Genomic DNA, 20,398 nt, shown 5'->3' on the forward strand with positions numbered 1-20,398 from the left:
AAACATGCCATTACTTTTCTCTGGACTAACCACCAAAACTGTTAAAAACCCCTTAGCACTAACAACGAGAGGAGCCCATCACAAACTGTTTATAAAAACAATGAGGGCCATACTCAAGTGCTTTTAAGTCTCGCCAAGAAGGCCTAGTCAAGAAGCAGTGCTGCTGCACTTATAAGGCATGGACTTATATGGACTTATTTTGGTCACGGTCCCTCTGCTTAACAAAGAAAACACTGTCTAGTTACACCACTCCCCTGTATATTAAACTGAGAAACAAGACGAAAAAATATGGTTTGAATTAGAAATGAACAGAACAGAAAGTACTTTTTTTACAAACATGTTCCTGCTACAGATTCATCATTCATTAAGGAGTTGTCTGAGAAAATCTGCAGCACGTGACTCTCAACAAGCAAACTTACCAAGAGCTGGAGAAGCAACGCAAGAGCTGAAAAGGTAGTCACTGCCCATATAAAAATAAACAAAAAAACCCCCCAAGTATTCTGAGTGCTGCTCAAGATCTCAGTGTGTACGCACAGCAGGGCTACTAACAGCATGGAGCTCAGACCAGCAACATTTGAATATTCAAACACCAACGGCCAGCGAGAGAGGGAGAGAGAGGGCCAGTGCAGGGAGCACTGGGTGCAATGAATCATCGCACTTTAGCTGTAACACACTCCGCTTACTTCTTAGACACAAACACAAAAAGTGACACATTAATTCAAAGATAGTGCAGCTGCTCTGTTGTCCTTCTTCATCTACAAACCCCTAAAACCTCCTGAGTTTACTTTTTATTACAAGTGTTTTTCATTAGACGAGACAAGAGAAAACACATTTCAAACTCCAAATGCATGCCAGTACATTTTTTTTCTATTCAGAGGAAGAATTACACATGAAAATCAATACAGATAACTTGGTATTCTGATCAATTCACACAGGTATGTTAACTCACTTACTACATAAGTTATTCTTATGGTCTCATTATGTCAGAATTTATTAAACACTAGTCCTGTGTGATGATTTCATTTTATAGCACCTTTCATGCCCTAAATGCAAATAGGCGGCCACTCACTGCTTCTTCTTTCTACCCCTATTTAGCATTTAGTGAGAGCAGCCTGAAACAATGCAGCCATTAGGAAGTGATTAGGGCCCAATTAGATGTGCTAGTAGTTAGCAATCAGCAAAGTGGGTCAGGTTGCTAATAGCTGGCTTCCAATTGGTAGCGGCTGAATGAGAGGGGGACCTGCTATGATTACAGGGACTGCAAAGAGAATGAAGGGGATTGACACTGCAGGTTTGAGATGAGTGGGGCTTTGATATCGGCCAGCAGGAGGGTCGGTACTGTCCAAGAATGGGGTCAGTTCGGATTTTTGTTGGGAAAAAAAAAAAAGAAAAAAAAAGAAAGGAAAGGCTCTGGACAACGGGTCAGCTGATCACTGACAAGATTGGACCCAGTGACCGGGGCTTACACGCTCCAGTTAGGTTGTCAGGGGTGAATCTTCAACGGGTTGGGTCAGACGTGACACTAGCGTGATGAACTTAGACACTGTTGCAACACAATCTCAACTTAAAAGAAGCTTGGGACCCAATTCCTGGAAAGGCTGTTGAAATTAAAAACCTAAATCAGTCACACGCAAAATAAATACTAGTGAAAGAATAAAGAGTATGAATAAAAATCAAAACTGCCACTTGTATACTTAATGAAGTGACCACAAGAGGGTGTAAAGACCTCATCCTCTGTCACACCTACACAGCTTTCCATTAATCTAGAAATGTCTGCAAATGTCAGCTTCATGTGTAAGCGAACGCTGATGACTTTTGTGTTCTGTATGCATCACTTTCAATTGGTCCAAATCTGAACCAATCATGATAAATTAACAGGCAGACGTGCAAATTATGTTGTTCTCATGTAGCAGTGGAGTTTTTGCACTTGAGGAAGCAGTTTCACCTCAAAAATAATCACATAATTGTTTTAACGTGGGCCACTGACCCTATGACCCCTGTGTAGCCTCCGGCCAAGTCCAGGAATTAAATCTTCTCATTGCCGTTCCTTTACTGTTCTGGCTGAGCTGACTACTTGAGGAAACATGTTGAAAGAATTTGAGTACTCATGGCTTAACTGCTTAATTACTGCAAGCATTGGTGGTTAAAATAAAAAGCAGAAAATGACAGAAGAGCACAGCCCAAAGGGACAAGGATCACAGACCACCCTCCTACTTCCTGTCTGCCAAAAAAATCTGCCTCGGTCTCTACAAGTCTGTTTCTGTGTCAGCATCTTGATTACATCAAATAATTTCGGGAATGAGCTGAAATGGTAATTTTCAAATTCAGTTTTTATTTCATGGAGTGCCACACTCATGTCTGTGTGTGTATATATTAGAATTCAATTTACCTGCCTCAAGGTGCGTTATATTGTAAGGCAAGGCAAGTTTATTTATATAGCAAAATTCCACAGCAAGGTGATTCAAAGTGCTTTACAGAGACATTAAAAAACAAAAACAAATAAAAAGCATGATTTAAAATGCATGCGCAGTACCTTTGTTTTCATACACACTTGGCGGAAAAAGCATGGCGGCGACAGAGAATGAGAAGGGCGAAAGCGGATCGTTGTATGAAACAGATTAACTAGAATTGGTTTGTCAAAATGGTGCAACTTCAGTGGTGTGGAACTGGTTTGGCTTTCGTCCATCAGATACACACCAAAGCACATTTTTTGGTAGAGCAAGCAAGCAGGCCGTTTTTATTACCATTATTACCGAACTGATTTTATGTGGTACACGGCACTCAAAAATCTGTCAAAAAATCTTTTAGTACGACTTTGCTAAAGTACGAAAGCCACACCGCTTGATGGATTGTCGGAGCATTACGGCTACCGTAGTCAGGAGTCTCACGGCGTGATACGTACTGTGCTACATTGTGTATGTATAATTTGCATTTGCACTGTAAAAATTTTATATAACTTTAATGCACATAAAAAACAGCTGCTTGTTTAAGTGAAAATACATTGATGGGGTTTTTTGCACTAATAAAGTTGTGGAGTTGTAAAGTGTTTTGTCTCGCGTCAATTATATTGTCAGTTACATTGTTATCGGAAATTTTCAAATATATATCGTGATAAATATTTTTGGCCATATTGCCCTGACCTAGTAAAGACCCTACAATAATCCAGAGAAGCCCCAACAATCAGATGAGCCCCAGGCAGGCCCCTAGGAGCAAGCACTTGAGCCACCTGATCTAGCTGTGTTCTGCTAAGCATCTATAAACAGTGAAATCACTGAGCCTATGACAATGCACAGTCCGCATGGATGTAAGATAGATTTCATGCACAAAATGTATAAAAGTGTACATCAGCTAACAATGTTTAGACATCACAAACCCTCCTTGCTCCTTGCGGTTGCCCTGATAACAAGACATTAAGCTCTCAATCGGTCAACAACCATATTGCTGACCTGAAAATGTCACACTTATGCACAAGTTACCCTCACATGTAGCCAGAGTAAAACCATCTTTGTGCTGAACCAAACCTGCGGTGTCAGTTCTCCCTGACTGGTTAGATTTATTCAATGCACTGACACCTTCAGAGACATTTAATATGTAAAAATCTGGCACAGTTTGAGGCTGAAGGTGTTTGGCTGCTCATCGTGTTCACATTTGAGAAGCCTGCTCTCTCTTGCTCCTCAGTCATTGTGCTCAAAAAAGTGAGAGCGACAGCTGGCTTTTGTGTGGTGACTGAAACTTTTTAAAGTTTCTCCACATGAATACACTCAAACAGTGATGCTACAGCTCATCAGCAGGCTATTCATTCAGCAGAGGCACCAGCCACATATACAACACACAATCCAAGAGACACATGGGCAACAGAAACACACACATACAGAAACACACAACCATAGGTGTCCCACACTCTTTCTGTCTCTCTGCTATGTGTCACTCGGCGAACACCCAGACACTGTCACCTTATATTAAGGCACTTGTGTTTACTTATTGTACAGCCATCCAGTAACATTATTCTATTTTGGCATCAGAGCCTTTGACACAGACCAGATCTGGCCTCTGAAAAGAAGCTGCAGGTGTTTCTGTAACTATCTGAACCTCGAGGAGCAACGTCTTACAATAAGCACAAATAACTTCATGTGTAGTATACTTACTAGCAGCTTTTAGTTCAATGACCAATTGGTAAGAAGAAGAAGGGTAATCTACATCAATTTCACATTAAAGGAGCAAGAAATTGGCTTATTAAACAGTAGGAAAACCCTTTGCTTTCTGCGCTATTGAAAAGAAATACATTTTAGGCAGCAACAATCAAAGATTCAATGCAAAACTCAAATTCTTCCTCTGTAACTCTAGCCTATTAGATGTAATCGACAAGTGAAAGATGACAAACCTCACTGGTGCTGCAGACATCCAGGACATCAGAGAAAGAAGTAGAGGAGAGGAAGAGATGGATGAGAGATCAGGGAAGAGTTCTAAACCATGGCCACAGATCTAGAGTGGGTAGGAGGGGAGGAGGAGTGTGGTGGGTCCTCCAGCAGGAGGAGGGGCTTAGCAACAACAGGCCAAGAGGAACCTGGAAGGGGGTTGACCAGTATTTCTCATGCTACCTGCTGACAATCATATGGCCTGCTGCCCCAAACACACAAACCTAGAAAGGCATGCAAGCTCGTGCTTTTTCTGGTTTCAGTGCACATTTATTTCACCCAGAGTATGCTGCAAATAGCTTATATCTGGCATCAGCCGACGCATCTATGCTTCAGACTCAGAGCTTCATATATCAGCTGTCAGGATACCAGCTGAGCATTAAGAGCCAATTGTTTTCATGCAAATTATCACAGCTACTTCACACATCTTGCAGTTACTTTCAAGTCAATGCTGTGTGCTAACGTAGCTCCCCCCGATCATCCTGACCTCCCTGTATCTGATGATTTTTATAAAATCTAATCTTCACGTGCTTTTTCATTAGCTGGATTGTGCCTTCTAGCAGAATTGCAGTTGGTGCTCAAGTCCCTTTGAAGATGCCTAAAAAAATGACACTCTTTCCACCAAATCCAACTATTTGGAAATACTTCCAATAAAGTCATTGACAAATGTGTCTACTGGAAATCTCACTCTGAGCACTAATAGGATTTCATGTTATGAAGTGTATTTAATCAACAAATTTAAGGACATTTCCCCAAAATTCTGTTGGGTTTTTTTTCCAAATCATGGTGATTTTACACTCACACAAACCGACAAATCTCCCTGCAGTCTACACTAATAAACTCACTCATCTCGAATGGAGCCGAGCATCAGAATAAATGCCCCACAGTGCTTCTCACAGCGTTGGTCCCAGTTAATTTGTGACTGTTTAAACAGACAACAGTCCCTCTCCAGCTCCCTCTCTCTCTCTCACACACACACTTTTTTTTCTCCCCTTACTCTTCTGCCCTGTCTTTCTCTGGGCAGTCAGAATTCTCTGTCTAATGCAGGGTAATGAGTTTAGACTGTGAACACTAACAAAGTCTATATAAAGCTCTGGCCCATTGAGTGGTGACAGAAACTATTTCCACACTGGTCTAACCAAACGTACTGCCAAACACCCAGAGTTTGTAAGCTTCAGAACAGTGTAGAGCGGTTAAACTGGGTCAGAGCACCGTGGAAGAATATGGTGTGAATACAGTTCTGACTCCAAAGGAAAATTATCACAGTGAACAGCTTTGTTCTTGGATCTACTAAACTCCCACACTGCTTGTACTTTCCCACCTTGTTTGAATTACAGTGTTCAACATAACCGCTTAATCTTAAAGGAATCAGGTGGGAGGAGGTATTCCAGGTGTCCAGAGATCTTCATGTCCATCCATATTCTTCACAGTAGCACTCCATGCAATGCTGAGAGGATCTGATTGGGGCATTGTCCACTGTTTCTCTTTCTCACATAAAGCAGACAAAAGAAGATAGTCCCCATCAAATGGCGTCCCACTAGTGGAAACACTCCATCTGGATTAGGCAAGAGCGTAGGCCTCATGAGTGGAGGACACATGACACTGTTTTGCCTAGAATACCTGCACTGTTCTTCAGACCTTCATACATTAAATGTGTCCCGAAAAACACATTTTTGGATGTTATCGTGTAGCAAACATGCACCTCACATGTGTTATGATTTTGTAAAAAAAAAAAAAAAAAAAAAAAAAAGTTAAAAAAAAAAACAAACAAACAAAAACCAAAAACACACTGAAAAAATTGAAGTTGACATAAAGTGATGATGAGCTGGTCCTGATGTTCCTAAATAAGAAAAGGCACAATGATTTACGAAGAGCAACTGAACTTTGTTTGCCAACGTTCTCATTCAGAACTTTATTTCTCTAAAATAATACTTGGATCCATCCCTTCAGGCAACTCTTTTTAGCTCAGTGCTGCAGCTGTTTGAGGGGGGGGGTTAGGTGCCAGAGCCCAACTGTGATAGGACAAAAGCCGAGGCACACCCTGACTGGGTCGCCAGTCTATCGCAGGGCCATCACAAAGAGACAGACAACTATTCACACTGTTACATTCACAGCGTCTGCGACTGTGGGAGGAATCCAGAGAACCCACACAGAACCCACACAGTCACAGGGAACATGTAACCTCCACACCACCCAGCTGACTGGTCCATTCAAAGCCAGGACCTTCTTGTGCTGAGGCGAACACCTCTTGCAAGTCCTAAAGGGTTCACTGTGCTGTTGCACTTGAGTTGTGCAGGTTGGAAAAAGGTAGAGAGCAGTGCTCTAAATGGTCCACACTTTGAGTGACCTTTCCATTTGTGAGGATGAATACAGTCTGTGCAAATGGAGGTCACAATGACATTTAACTCATATTACATGAAACCACACATTAAGAGTAATGGGACAGAGTTTCAAAGACACGTTTCCTTAAAGACACTGCACAGGTCAGCCTGAGATTCAAGCAAACTGAGAACAACCTCCACCTCCTTTAAAAATGCAACATTAATGTTCAGAATGATTCCAAAGGTGGTGAGCATGTAGTCATTATGTGATTCTGGATTTTATGCTCATCAGTTCTTTGTTGCTCTTCTCTTTAAAAGACACAGTTGTTTCTGTGCTGCACTGCGTGCTGAGGGCCAAGCATTACTGGCATGGTTTTTAATCCTCTATTAGCCTCAAAGCAGCACAGCTAACTTGCATTTTCCCCACAAAAACAAAAAAGCACCCAAAGGATTCACCATAAAATCATCCTAAACACAGCATTAAGACTTTTTACAGCTGCAAGGCTACTGCCTGTCCTCTAATTTTACTTTCTCTTCCTCTAAACTTGCACACATGTCATGATGACATGCTAACGGGATTTGCCAACATCCAAGATTCAACCTGAAGATGTCAGTGTGCACCCATTTGTATCTGTATCTCTGGCTTACCTTTGTTCAGGTGTGAGTTGGCTTTGGTTTTGTCACTGAAGCCCTGGCTCCGTCTGTTCCCAGCAGCACTGACCGACCCTCTCGGTGGGATGTCACTGCCAGCAGTGGACACCCTTGTTGTGGGGCCAGGAAGTCTGATGAATAGATAGAAGAAAAAAGGAAGAAAGCAAGGGAGAAAAAAGAGGGAATAAACAGGCCAAAAAAGTTAGCTGCTTTATGACAAACACGAGTTTATGAATCTAAAGCAGTTTTATTTTCCCCCACACATTACAGAGACACATTAGGTCACTGCAAGCCTATAACACAAGCACAACAGACTGTAAACTAAGATGGGAGGGTATAACATAATTAGATTTATTAGACCAAGCATTTTATGTGATTTAACCAAACACATTAGAAGGGTAAGTGGCAGTTGTAGAACAAATCACATTTCTGAAAGAGAAAACCACATTCTGCAAATACCAAAATATCCTAGTAGCATACATCTTCTGTTTGTTTTGAAACTAGTGATAAAATTAATATAGTTTCAAAACTAAATTAAGTATAGTTAATAGTTTAAAAAAGGAAAGTGCTACACAAACATGCTTCACTGTTTAGGGGAGTGCAATTTGCCACAAAGGATGAGCTTTAAAAAGAAATCTGCACTAGCGTGCTTTGTTTTCTATACCGTGCCTCTGTGATGATGTGCACTGAAGCTGATGTACCACCCTCAATAGGCTGTAGAGGACCTCAACATCCACAGTTAATTTGTAATATGAACTTGTTGACCTACTGTATTGATTTCCTGGGGGAAGTGGTCTCTGTTTGCTTTCCAGAAGGTCAAATATACCTCAACCTCATTGCTACACTAACCACAATAGGACTGCCCTCCTCTTCATGTCTTTCTAAATGCTTCACACTATTTTAGGCTCCTTTCTAACAAGGCATTTTTCCAAACTTGTTCAAGGTTCAAGGTTCACTTGTTCCTGACATGTGTAGTTTTCTATTTAAAATTGCAGCTTTAGTTTTAAACTTAGCTTTTGTTTGCTTTTCTTGCAGCGTTGTGGCGACCCACCCCCAGGGTACACCTACACCAGGCTAATGGAGACAGATAAGCTTGCAGCAGAGTGGACAGTCAGACTGAGAGCAGGTCCTGGGAGAACTATGAGCTCAGATTACACGTGCTCCTCCTTATTTTCCCCACATGGATTAGACTGTAGACAAGCTTTGGTGGAAGTTATGACACCTTGATTTCATTTTGCAAGCCAATCTATAAGGCGAGTTGGAATCTAACAGGCTGTGGCACACAGCTGCTAATGAAATGCTAATTGACCATTGGCGACATCATCACCATCTTGGGACTGAGGCGGATACTTGATAAGCAGATTACAGCAGTCTCACTCAGCTCTCGTGTGCATTATAGAAACTCTCATTTCCGTCTTGCCATTCACTTTGAGTGACCACTATTTATCCAGCTGTTGCAAGGTAATAGCTTTAACCACATTATTTAGGCTAGAGTAGTCTAAAATCATTTCAATTATAGCAGGGCCAGCAAGTCTACTACCTTCCCCCACTGGACTGAGTCTGTCAGGAAGTAATTCAATCTAGTGGTTACATTAAAAAAAACAAAAAACGAGCAACACTTTTTTCTTAAATTTTAATTTTAATATGGGCTATAGTGTGAAAAGAAATTCCAGAATAAATCTACTCCGCAAATCTTTCTCTTTCTACACTCTTAAAAGTGCAATGCAGACAAAGAAAAGTACTTAAATATTTCTCAAAATGAAGTACTAGTGCTAACAGCACATCATTACTTGGATACAACCAACTTACCAAAAGAAAACCCTTAAAAAAACAGTCTGTTTACACTAAATTGTACAGCAATTCTTCTCTTCACTTAGATTCTTTCACACTCATTATGTTCAAAAGCACCATGTTTTGCTGTTAACTCAGTATCTTAACACTGAGTTAACAATAATTTTTATTCCAAAACAAAGAAAAATAGACCTTTCACCGCAATATTAGCAGCTAGCATTAATATAAACAATTCACATCGTTAAAATCTTTTAAAATTCGCTATCAGATGCTGCCAGAGAGTCATTTAAATCTTAATTAAGATCAATCAATTTAAAAAAAAAAAAAGTTTAAAAAGTGTTTTGATAAATGATGTAGTTGCACATGCTGACCAGAAGAGGGGGGCATTTCTTTAGTTTGGTCAGGTGCTGTATCCGGGCAGGTGCAATGTAAACATATTCTGGGATGGGGCAGCATGCAAAACTAAATGGTACATTAAATTTCAAGGTGCGTTATCACATCATATGATGCTGCATGCTATAAGGAGGCTAATGTAACTGAAAAAGAAAAAAAAAGTAAGACCAAAGATAAATATAACATGTCTCATTACAGACCTGCCACAGATTCCTCTGTGTTAATTATTAATGTCATATTATATGGGGGATTGCAGGAGCACACACACAAGCACGCACACATTTACTTAAGGGTTATCTAAAGGTCTTCTACAGCCCATTAAGCAGGCCTGCCAAATGAGGCACGCTGCCAGAGAGACAGGGCCTTCTGAAAATGGAGCCTGGAGCTTTTGTTCCTATCTGCTCCAACACTACCACTCATGCATAATAGATCGTGCTTGTAGTAGAGATTGCCCTTAATCACAGACAAAGAAACAACATTAAACTCATTACAGCGCGAAAGAAATGCTATCCTTGATTAGGGGCAATATCAACCTATTTCCAGGAATGGAACGGAATAGGAGGTGTGGTGGAGGAAAGAAGGGAAGGAGAAAGAAATTAGAAAGGCACAAGAGCTGACCTAGAGGTCTTTTTCTGACCAAGGGAAAACTTGAGTAGTTTACTTTGACACCCATCCCTAGAGGAGAAGAAAAGAGAGGAAAGATATGGAAGAGGACAGAGACAGTGAGAGGTCAGGTTTAGAGTTATAAATGACAAAAAGTGCGAACAGGAAGATAGAAATGTCAAAATGATGGATTACAACAGCAGGCACGTGAAGAAAGTAAACACCACAGGGACACATTTGTTCACTCCAGTTAGCCTCACCTGGACTGCATCTCGGCCTGCGCTGCTTTCTGGGATGTGATGGCAGGAGTCCCATGCAGAGAGTGGCTGAGCTGGGCCGGGGCGCTGATCTGCTGACTCAGTGGAGGGTGTGTGCTCTGGGACTGGGCAGCAAGTGGGAGGGTGGGCTGGGAGTTTTGCCGCTGGGCCTGCTGCTGCTGCTGTTTGTAGCGGGACAAGCTGAAGAAGAGGCCAAGGATGGCTTTCAGATTGCCATTCCGAATCTCTGAAGGTCAGAAACAAGGATGGGGTGAATGATTTAAAAGGAGAAAAGTAGAAAAAAAAAGTGGGGAGATGAAAACAAAATGAAGTTTGCAACAATTTTTCACATTTACCATACTAGTGCTTGGAAAATAAGCTACTAGGGTTTTTTTAATGATTTCATGGCATTTTGATTGTTTTCTTATATGGAGATCATCTCTCTTGCTTATCAAACCATATATTTTATTCTATTGTAGATAGTGAAAAACAGCAACATTTTTGTAATTTAATTGTTTATCTAGTATTTCATTACTTTAGTGTAGCATGAATCAGTAGCTGTATAAAGCTGTACAATGCATTAATCCATTTAAAAGTCCAAATTTATCCCCTCCTTTCCAAAGTTGTCCAGTGAGAAACATTGGCGTGTCTTTGCCAGCCCGATTCTGGGCCCTGGGCCTTATTTAGATGGTCAGCCCCATCTGAAACTGGCATTTCAAATATGTCACACTCTGTCTAATTCCTCTATCTAATTCTGCTGCCTTTAGCTCTCCTTCTGGATTGTTCTTGAACTGCAAGATGATACACCTCAAAGTTCTCCTAACAGAACAGTGAATGGACCCCATGTGTTTCTTGCTGTAATAGGATGCTGCTGTTTGATTCAGCTTTGCATTAGCGCCAGTAATAATATTGTCTCTCAGTTCCCTGTGTGAATTTCTTTCTTTCTTTCTTTTTTGACAACAGCTACATTTAAACATCATTATGTACCATTGTAAGCTTTCTGGTACATTAGTTATATGTGTTGTGAAATCAGCCCTGAATGTTTTCATTTGCATTAATACAGAGTTTCCTGGAGAGAGCTTGCTAATAAAAAATTTAAAAAAAAAAATGAGTGTACCAATTCCAAGGTTTTATCTTTCTCGCGGCATCAGTTCTATTTAGTAACTAAGCCTGAGCTTGATTCAGGATGAACTCTCATGTTCCATGTGAAAGAATAAATCTGTGGTTCCAGCTTACCTTCTGCAGACAGACCCTGGATGTTGACTCCTTTAGCTGCCAGGAAACTGAGGCAGGCATCTATGTTCTCAATCTACAGAGAGAGAGAGTCACAGCTGCATGATTCTTCATACTGTACATTTACATTGAAATTTGAATCATGGTGAAATACGAGCACCCACACTGATTAGCTTTTTGCATGGCTCTCACAACAATAACAAATCTGGGGGAGTCAACATAAGGCAAAGGTTGGCATCACAAAATCTTAAGCAAATAAGATTAAATAGAGGTGCTGAATATCAATGACAATGATAGAACTGTTGGGACTGCAGATCGTTTATCATTTAATAATCACTGATCTGACAGGTAGGATGACTCCAAAAACAGTTAAGATGGAAAATAAGCTTTTTTTGATCATTCAATAATGTGTTGTATCCAACTTCGGATTCGTGCAAAAAAGTCATCATGACAATTTTTTGGCAAGTTTTATGTGACGAGACCTGAGTGTTAAGTGTTTACACGGCACTGCATTTAAAGGCGTTTTGTGACATTTGGGATATCAGCATTTATAACAAACAAATGGCACTAAAACAACAAGTTTCTGGCACATATAAAAGTATGAACTGGTCCTGAAGAGTAGAAGAGAGCGTCTGTATGTACAGAGATTGCTGTGCTATACTAGAGAAGTAAATTGGACCACATAGTGACATAGCCAAAGCAGAATTCAAACCAGCCACACTTACATCACTTGATCTATGAGGAAGCAAACATCTATAGTCACTCAGTTGCTATGACAGCAGCCATGGCAACATGAGCAGACTGCTGAGCTGTCACTGGACTGTGAGAGGATTTGATAGGCAGACAGGCTTTGTTTAGAGACCATGTGACCCATTATACACAGAATCTGCTGGCTGGCGCACCTTATCGTAAGGTAAACCGCATAAAACAAGTCATTAAGCAGGGTAGATCTGATGAATGACTGTGCGATCAAAGTGTACCAACTGTTGTTGTTGGTGGGGAGCAAACAAACAGGGTACAACAAAAGATATATCAGTATTATACAGTCATTGATCTCTCATATTACACACAGAGTTACTAGCTGTGTAGAAGTCTCTGCAGAGCAACTAATCAACAATAAAAACTGTTTGAGAAGTGGAAATTTTAAACTGTACACAAAGGTTAGGGAGGGGCCGAATCTTTTCAGAATGCTATTTATTCACAGAGTAGATTTCTAATGCACTGAGCCTAATCTGCAACACTGCAACAATATATTGACAAAAAATCATTCTGAAAGCTTCAATAGAACTTTACAGCAGAGGGTGGGAGCACAGATACACAGCAATGATACCGCAAGTGGTTTCAAACCTAAATACATATGAACTGTGTTCTTTGTAAATGAGCCTGGGTGTGGGCTGCAAACAGAAGGGTCCTGTACAGTAATGATTAATGACATGATTACACTTAATATGCACCAACTAAATATAACCTGACCTACAGCTCCCACTGTGCTTCTCCTGCTAGGAAGTCTCCGGCTATGAGGTGACGAACTCATTTACATCTGCCTTTGTAAAAATATAAAAATGTCTGACAGCAAATGTTGTAGGTAAATCCATGAGTGCACTACTAAACCACAGAAGCCACAGAATTACTACTAAGTTTGCTGCCATCCTGTACTATGTCACATTTAGTTACATCCACCAGCAGTTGGGGGTACATGTTACAAAGTAACTTGTTTGAATACTTGGATTCCCTTTTGTGGTGTACTTCACTTCTTTTCCTTCCTTCTCTTGTGTTTTACGCAGTGCAATAGTGTAGCTCAGATAGCAAAGATGGTGTAGAGGACAGCATTTACGTCATTAAAGTTTCAGCATTACACTCAATTTGCATGTGAACAAGGGCAACATCATCAAGGTGGAATGTCCAGGCTACTGTAATTGTCAGTCAGCAGCAAAAAACTTGAGCAGGAAGTACTCCTTGCTGAAGGACTTACTAGCACTCCTTTATCAGTCAACCCCACAGTCATACTGCTCTTAGAGCCACATTATTAGTTATTAGCAGATAGACTTGCTACTATGATACTATGAATTTCACAATAATGTTACAACCTCTAACAGAATATTGGATGTATTATTTCAATAATACTGGCTTGATAACAATTTCTTCATTGCTTTCAGTGTTTGAAACAAGCTCCAAAAATATCTGAGCCATGCCAGTGTGTGAAGAGTTCATCTGACTTCAGGTCATCGGCTGAACTGAAAATGCACCACTGCCCCTGCTGTCATTTCCATGACCTCTGACCTGGGAAACAGCTGTTAGCAGGGCTGGCACATGCTGTCCTTCAACGTAGGACAGCAGTAAACTAAGGAACAGTAGGAATGCAGGTTATGGTCCTCTCTGAATACTGCCGGGTCCTTAAAAATAAACCTGTTGAAAACCTTCTTTAATACCTTGGGCCTAAACTTGTAAGCAGCCTTTTATAGTTGAAGCTTAAATAGCAGTAACCCTCAGAATTTATACTTCAGTGAGACACCCCGTCATAAGTGTCATGGTCAGGGTAAATATGCTGAAACCTCTACTGCTATTTAAAACGCGTAGGAAAAACAGTTTAGTAAAGCCGGCGGAACATCAGCTGTAGCCTGAAATCCTACTCAGACCACTAAATATATTTTCTAATTACTGTATATCACTGATTAGTCCATTCAGGATATTTAATGAGTTAGAATCGGATCAAAGGTTGTAACACTTGTAAGGCAGAGTGTTCCAATGTCATAGAAGTTAAACTTAGTTTAAGGCTGGCCGGGAATCTAAATACTACATGATCATCCAGCTTAAAAGAAAATGTCTGAAACAGCATTGGTTAAAGGATGACTGATATGGATGATCACGTTAGTACTGTTGACTGGATTAGCAAAACGTTGCCAACAACAAGAAAGAGGAATGCAATGTCTGTGTCTGTCACCACTTTATTTTTTGGGTCACTGCTCTCATGAATCTGCTCTGTGCAAACTTTGTACCAAGATAACCGGCTGATAAATGATTGCAGACACACTGAAGTGAAAGGAAAAGTGTATACGAAGCGCCCACGCTGCCAAAGGGCAGTAAGCTATAGCCTCAAAATTTAATATGGTACAGAAGAGAATCTACTGACAACCAGAAAAACCCCCACCTCTAAACAAGAAAGCGTTCACTGTCAGCATAAGACAACAAATCTGCAGGGAAGCCCCATACCTGCCTGAAAGTGTGACATGTTCCTGCAGTTTGCCTCTGCCCAGCTTCACACCTCGATCCGAGCCACTGTCACCTCTCTGCTCTGCTCGGCTCCTGGCAGCGTTAGTGCAGGGCTAGCCGGCCAACAGTGCTCTGAACAAACATTTCCTCCCATCACAGGGCTGCTATTGTGTGTGTGTGTGTGTTTGTGTGTGTGAGAGTGTGTGAGAGTGTGTGAGAGTGACAGAGAGAGAGAGCAAGTGAGAGAGTGAGAGAGCAAGAGAGAGAGAGGGGGGGGGGGGGGGAAGGAGTATGCTTGAGCAAGAGTATTATGAGTGTGAAGCAGGATTTCACCGACAAGCAGCAAAACGGCTCTTACATTTACTGTTTACATGTCAGTCTTCCAGTCAGAATAAAAGCAGAGCACCAGCAGATCAGAGTGACCAAAACTAGGCTATAAGATTTAACCAGATTGATGTACTACAATAAATGTGAGAACTCTAAGACTGACACCTGCCTTCTGATGAGGATTATAGTTTACCACAATTTGAGTCTTGCTTCTGCATTTACCTGTATGCTTTTCTATTCGCAGGGATCTGGGAACAAAGCACAACATCACTACAGCAAACTGTGAGACCGTAAGCTGTTAAAGCTGTGGTTTCGTCTGAAACACTTCATCACTTCATTTGGAAGTAAAACTGAAATTATGAGCATCAAAATCCCGATGCAATAAAATATCCTACTTTACCCCTAACTATGAACGGTCGAAGTTAATTCAGAAGCTGGTCTGTTTGGGTACATTACAGTTTCCCACTAAAAGAAAAAAAAATGTAACAAAATGAAATCACATATTTTTTTGCAAAACAGCAGTTAACAAATTACATTTTTCTGCTTCAATGAGGCAGGAACCTTTTTTTTGGCTGAAATGTTATATTTTAGAGAAACACCTTATTGGCTTGATGCATTGGACCTTTTTCCTATGATGTGACGACACGAGCTTCGTTTCCGGACAGCTCCGTGTCATTTGACCTTTTGACTGTTGGTTCTTGTAGAGTCTGGCTGGTTAAGACTGTGAGCCAACACGTTGCGTCAGCATGTGTGTGTATCTGTGCGTTGTTAAATCCATCAGTGTGTGCCCTCGCGCACACACACACTTTCACCCACTCAGGATGTTTCATGGATTGCATCTAGCCACCCACTTGCAGAACTTTGACACGTACCTGAGTAATTCTTTCTATTCTGACAGAAAACCACGTACGCTCAAGTTTTTAACAGAAATGTTCTGGCGCAGCAGCAGCATGAATAGACACACCATGATGCAACTTCACACACGTCGGTGTAACAGGGAGCACACTGAGCCCTCTTCCATCTGAAAATTCATTTTTACATACTCACTGTTGTGTTTGAGAGTTGAGGCAGTCATATCAGGATATCTGTGCTATTGTAAGTTGACTGTTATGTTTTAATTGTTCCTTTGAAACGGTTTTGATTCAGGCTAACATCGGCTTGCACCCACACAAACTGAAATTCCCCCAGGCTTTCATCTTAAAAGGCCACATTTTTCAAAGTTTAAATGTTCCTGGGAAAAAAAGCCATTAAAAACTGCTGTGTCATATCTCCCATGAATAGACTAATTGTTAAGCCACAAATGAACACAGTGTATATACAAAGGTTGGACAATATAATACAAATACCTTGTGGAACATTACAAGATTACCTCTCTATCACAGCACCAGAAAAAAGTGTTAATATTATATGGAGGCAGCTTTTGATTGAGAACAGTTGAACCGAACTGCATTATTCAGGGTAACGTCGCTCTTATTTTATCCCACCGCTATAGGTGCTCTTTCTTTTGCAGCCCATGGGTCAGCAGAAGTCATGTGGAAGACACAACATCTCCAGGGTGAATAAGCCTGTGCCGGCTGAAAAATATTATTTGGCTTCTGGTATATTTGGTATCTTAACAACAGCAACTCTGATTGCTCATTCTCTCCAATCCACCATGTGATCACCTGAGCTCTGACCAGCTGACACACTCGGGGATTTCTCTCTCAAACGCACACAGAAAGTGTAACGCCTTATGATCAAACATTAACCAGCCTGTTTAAGCATTAATCCAACACCTTCTGGTTCTTGCCCTGTGTACCTGTGTAAAGCTCCACCAGCTAAAACATCAAAAATAAGCATCCATGGACACACCAGCACAATTCTGTGTACATTTTTAGATTGAATAAAACATAATAAAGACACTGCAGGGTAAGGTGCTTTCTCACCTGCTACAATCCAATCTTAAACCACACCTGAAGGTGAAACACGCAGTGAATTATAAAGAAAAGCTCAATTGTACAGACAGTTGAGCACATAAACATTCATTCTATGCTTCATCAAGTCCATTAAACACCTGGTCCTGCTGGTTTTAACCACCTGTGTGGCTGTCTGCCAGTCTACTTCCTCAATTCACCCTCTTTATTTTATGGCTGATTGGTGAGAACCAATCAGTCCAGCACACAGAGTAAGAAGAACAGAGGGACGGGGGGAAATGAACAGCTCCCTAAAAGATAAAATCAAGACAGAAAGCCTTTCACAGCACAATCACACCTTCACTCCCTCTGTGTTCACATCTTGGACACATCATGTGGATGCCATGGGTTTATCTGTGTTTTGAAACATGCCGCATGAATCTTGAATCTCATACGGTGATTCTGGCTTTTGAAAATTGCTAACAGTTTACTTTTTAATTGAAACTACTTTCAACCAGGGGGGGGGGGGGTGTCCCATTGAGGTGGGCGCCTGAATGAGACACCCCATGTAATCATGTCTGTGTGTCTCCCTATGTGATGGGCCATCGTGGGATGTTTTAACAGCTCACTGTCAAATCAACACCATCAGTCTGGACTAAACCTGCACAGACAGGCAGGCAGACGACACACACACACACGCACACACGCACACGCACGCACGCACGCACACACACACAAACACACAGAGCCTGACTGGGTGGCAAAGGGATGATCTGCCAGTGGGGTTTCTTTCAACAAGAATGTGACAGTTACAGAAACAGGCACTTGTGCGGATAGGCAGCAGGTGAGTGAGGTGAATGCACTACAGTTTATCCCACTGATGGAGCTTATTTCCATTTTTATTCATTCAGAAGCCGAGCTTGAGTCAAGCACTAGTGAAGGGCAGCAGATTTTTTTTCAACAATGAAATCAAGTGTGGTTAAAAAAAAGAGCTCTCTCACTCCTCTAAACACTCTTCTGCTAAATAAACTCTCAGAACCTCTGTGTGTGTTTGTTTTGACAGCACTACGATACACAAAGCAGACATTCTGCATAATTGCTGCGGTTATGCCTACCCTTAGCGCTGTTTGAATGCTTCAGATTCAGTTCTAAAGCTGACACAAATACTGAGACTATACACAGAGAATCAATCACATTCACATACATAGACAAACATGCGCACATACTGCAACATCTGCGGGTCTGCGTGCAAAGTTAAAGCGAGATTTTGACAACTGCTTTCCATTAAACAATTCCCACTGACTGAATGAACACTATAAAAACAGAGAAACAAACCATTTCCTTTCACGCAAACAGAGTCTATGAAGAATCACAACACCGTAAAAGATACACCATCCATTTGGAACCACTTGTTCTGTCTCAGAGGTAAGCTACAATCCTCTCGCTTTGCAAAAGAAAAAGCTGCTGTGTCACATGAGCTGGATGTGAAAGAGCTCTAAACAGGATGTTGATAAGAAACCCACAGAGACGTCCAGACCATGGAGACCAAAATTTCAAGATGCTCAGTTACAGGAGAACTGGGGGTGTAATCACGGCTAATGGGAAAGACCTAACTGATAGCGAAGTGGAGATGGAGTCGAGACCATTTTCAGTGGGAGTTAATAAATGTTTTCAAACGCTTGTAAAAATGTAAAAAGTTTGTATACTCTGTGTTGGTGTTGTTCCTATAATGCTTGTCCAGGATAAACACTGCAACAAACAATGTGCAATTAATGTATGTTTTTCTTAGGTCATTATATTTAATATAAAGTGTTTCACTGATTCTGGTTCTAATGAACTTACTCACGCAAACACAGCCGGACAGAAAAACACGTTCAAATCAGTGATGCTCAGCAACCCCAAGAGAAGAAGAATAATTGGCTCTTGCGTGGACAAACCCCTTCTCTGCGTTTTCAGGAATGATAAATGCAGAGCGTACCATGAGCATCATAGTGTGAACCCTCGCTCTCTACTAAAGGTCAGAATTTTACAGAAGCTCTCTAATATATAATTAATTCTGAAATAAATGTAATAACATGGCAGGACATAGGTGACCTCCATCAAAAACGAATGAAATGAAAACACCACCAAATGCTAAAGAAGAACTACAATCAGTCAGAGCAGAATGCCCTCATAAGTACAGTAATATGGCTCCACTGTGGGTATGTGTGTGCAGTGACGCTCAGGGATCAGCTGTGCTTCCACCTCCTTTTCAGTTGTTAAATATGGGTGTGTATGGGTGTCTCCATCATTCTCTCTCTGGTGCTTTGGTAGGCTTCAGTAGTCTGGCTGGTGGCCAGAAATAGTCCCCTCAGCTGGCACACTGTCCCAATTTATGACCCATCGCATTTAGTGGAGGGCAGCCCTGCTTTGAGATGCTCAGTTCATTTCCCACAGAGAGCACTAAACTGTAAAACCGCTAAAATGCCACCAACAGTGTCAAGAAGGCAATCCCACCTATGTACCTTCTAACTATCACTGCAGACAAAAACACATCGTAACTGGCTCTGAACTTTTTTTTAAATCAGTGCTCATATTCTCCATCTGCTTTTACCCCTGAAGATGTGAGGAATGCTGACTTCTTTGGATGTGTATCATGTGTAACATGAAGAGGCAAAACTGGCCCCAAAACCAAAGCTTGCGATGCTTTTAACTGAGAGCCAAATCCAGAAGTCTGAGCCAGAGGTTTCACGGATGACTGCACACCATACCACAAAAGTAAAAATAAATGGGCTAACTATTCACATCTACAACTATTTACCAGGGACTTCTGTGCCGCAGTTTCTAGCGAGGGCCACTTAAGTTGATCAGATGGGACTTCAAAGAGCTGGGTTTGTTTCACACAAACACGCAGGTAAATTTCTCAACGTTCTGCCAAAACAAACTTGGTCGGTCACTTACCATCTGAGAACGGCTCTTGGGACTTCCATTGATATCACCAATCTTCTCATTGGCTGAGGAGAGACAGAAGAGACAGAGAGACAAAAGAAGAGATAATGAGACCTCTTTTCAGGCGTGTTCACTTAATGTAATCCTCTCCTTTATCCCGATGTGTGTGTCCCAGACAGTGACAGGCTGAGTGCAGAGAGCAGAGGTGTTCATGCCAGTGACTGGGATCCCCCCTCTCCTCCTTTCCTATCCCCTCCCGCTGACACATGAAATGCTATCTGGTCATAGCAAATGGGAGCGGGGCCGTTGGGGGCCCAACCAGGAGTGTTGCGCTGCTGTGTGTGTGTGGTGTTGAGAATCCCTCCCGTCCATTAGAA

The 20,398-nt window shown here is 41.4% G+C and overlaps 1 protein-coding gene across 1 annotated transcript in view; it reads right to left on the reverse strand.

The window, feature by feature from the left end:
• The window catches only part of nav2a (neuron navigator 2a), an 83,583-nt gene that overhangs the window by 52,842 nt on the left and 10,343 nt on the right, over nucleotides 1–20,398 (reverse strand). The window contains exons 3-7 of the mRNA XM_085350036.1: nucleotides 20,034–20,086; nucleotides 11,668–11,740; nucleotides 10,435–10,678; nucleotides 10,190–10,246; nucleotides 7,385–7,518 (exon numbers count right to left, since the gene is read on the reverse strand). Coding sequence (XP_085206162.1) covers nucleotides 7,385–7,518; nucleotides 10,190–10,246; nucleotides 10,435–10,678; nucleotides 11,668–11,740; nucleotides 20,034–20,086 — 561 coding nt within the window. The remainder of the gene's footprint in view (nucleotides 1–7,384; nucleotides 7,519–10,189; nucleotides 10,247–10,434; nucleotides 10,679–11,667; nucleotides 11,741–20,033; nucleotides 20,087–20,398) is intronic.

The sequence above is a fragment of the Diplotaxodon limnothrissa genome, linkage group LG1 (genome assembly GCF_057381915.1).
Source record: "Diplotaxodon limnothrissa isolate DT_005_m linkage group LG1, D_limnothrissa_male_GT1.1, whole genome shotgun sequence".
Taxonomy (NCBI): Eukaryota; Metazoa; Chordata; class Actinopteri; order Cichliformes; family Cichlidae; genus Diplotaxodon; species Diplotaxodon limnothrissa.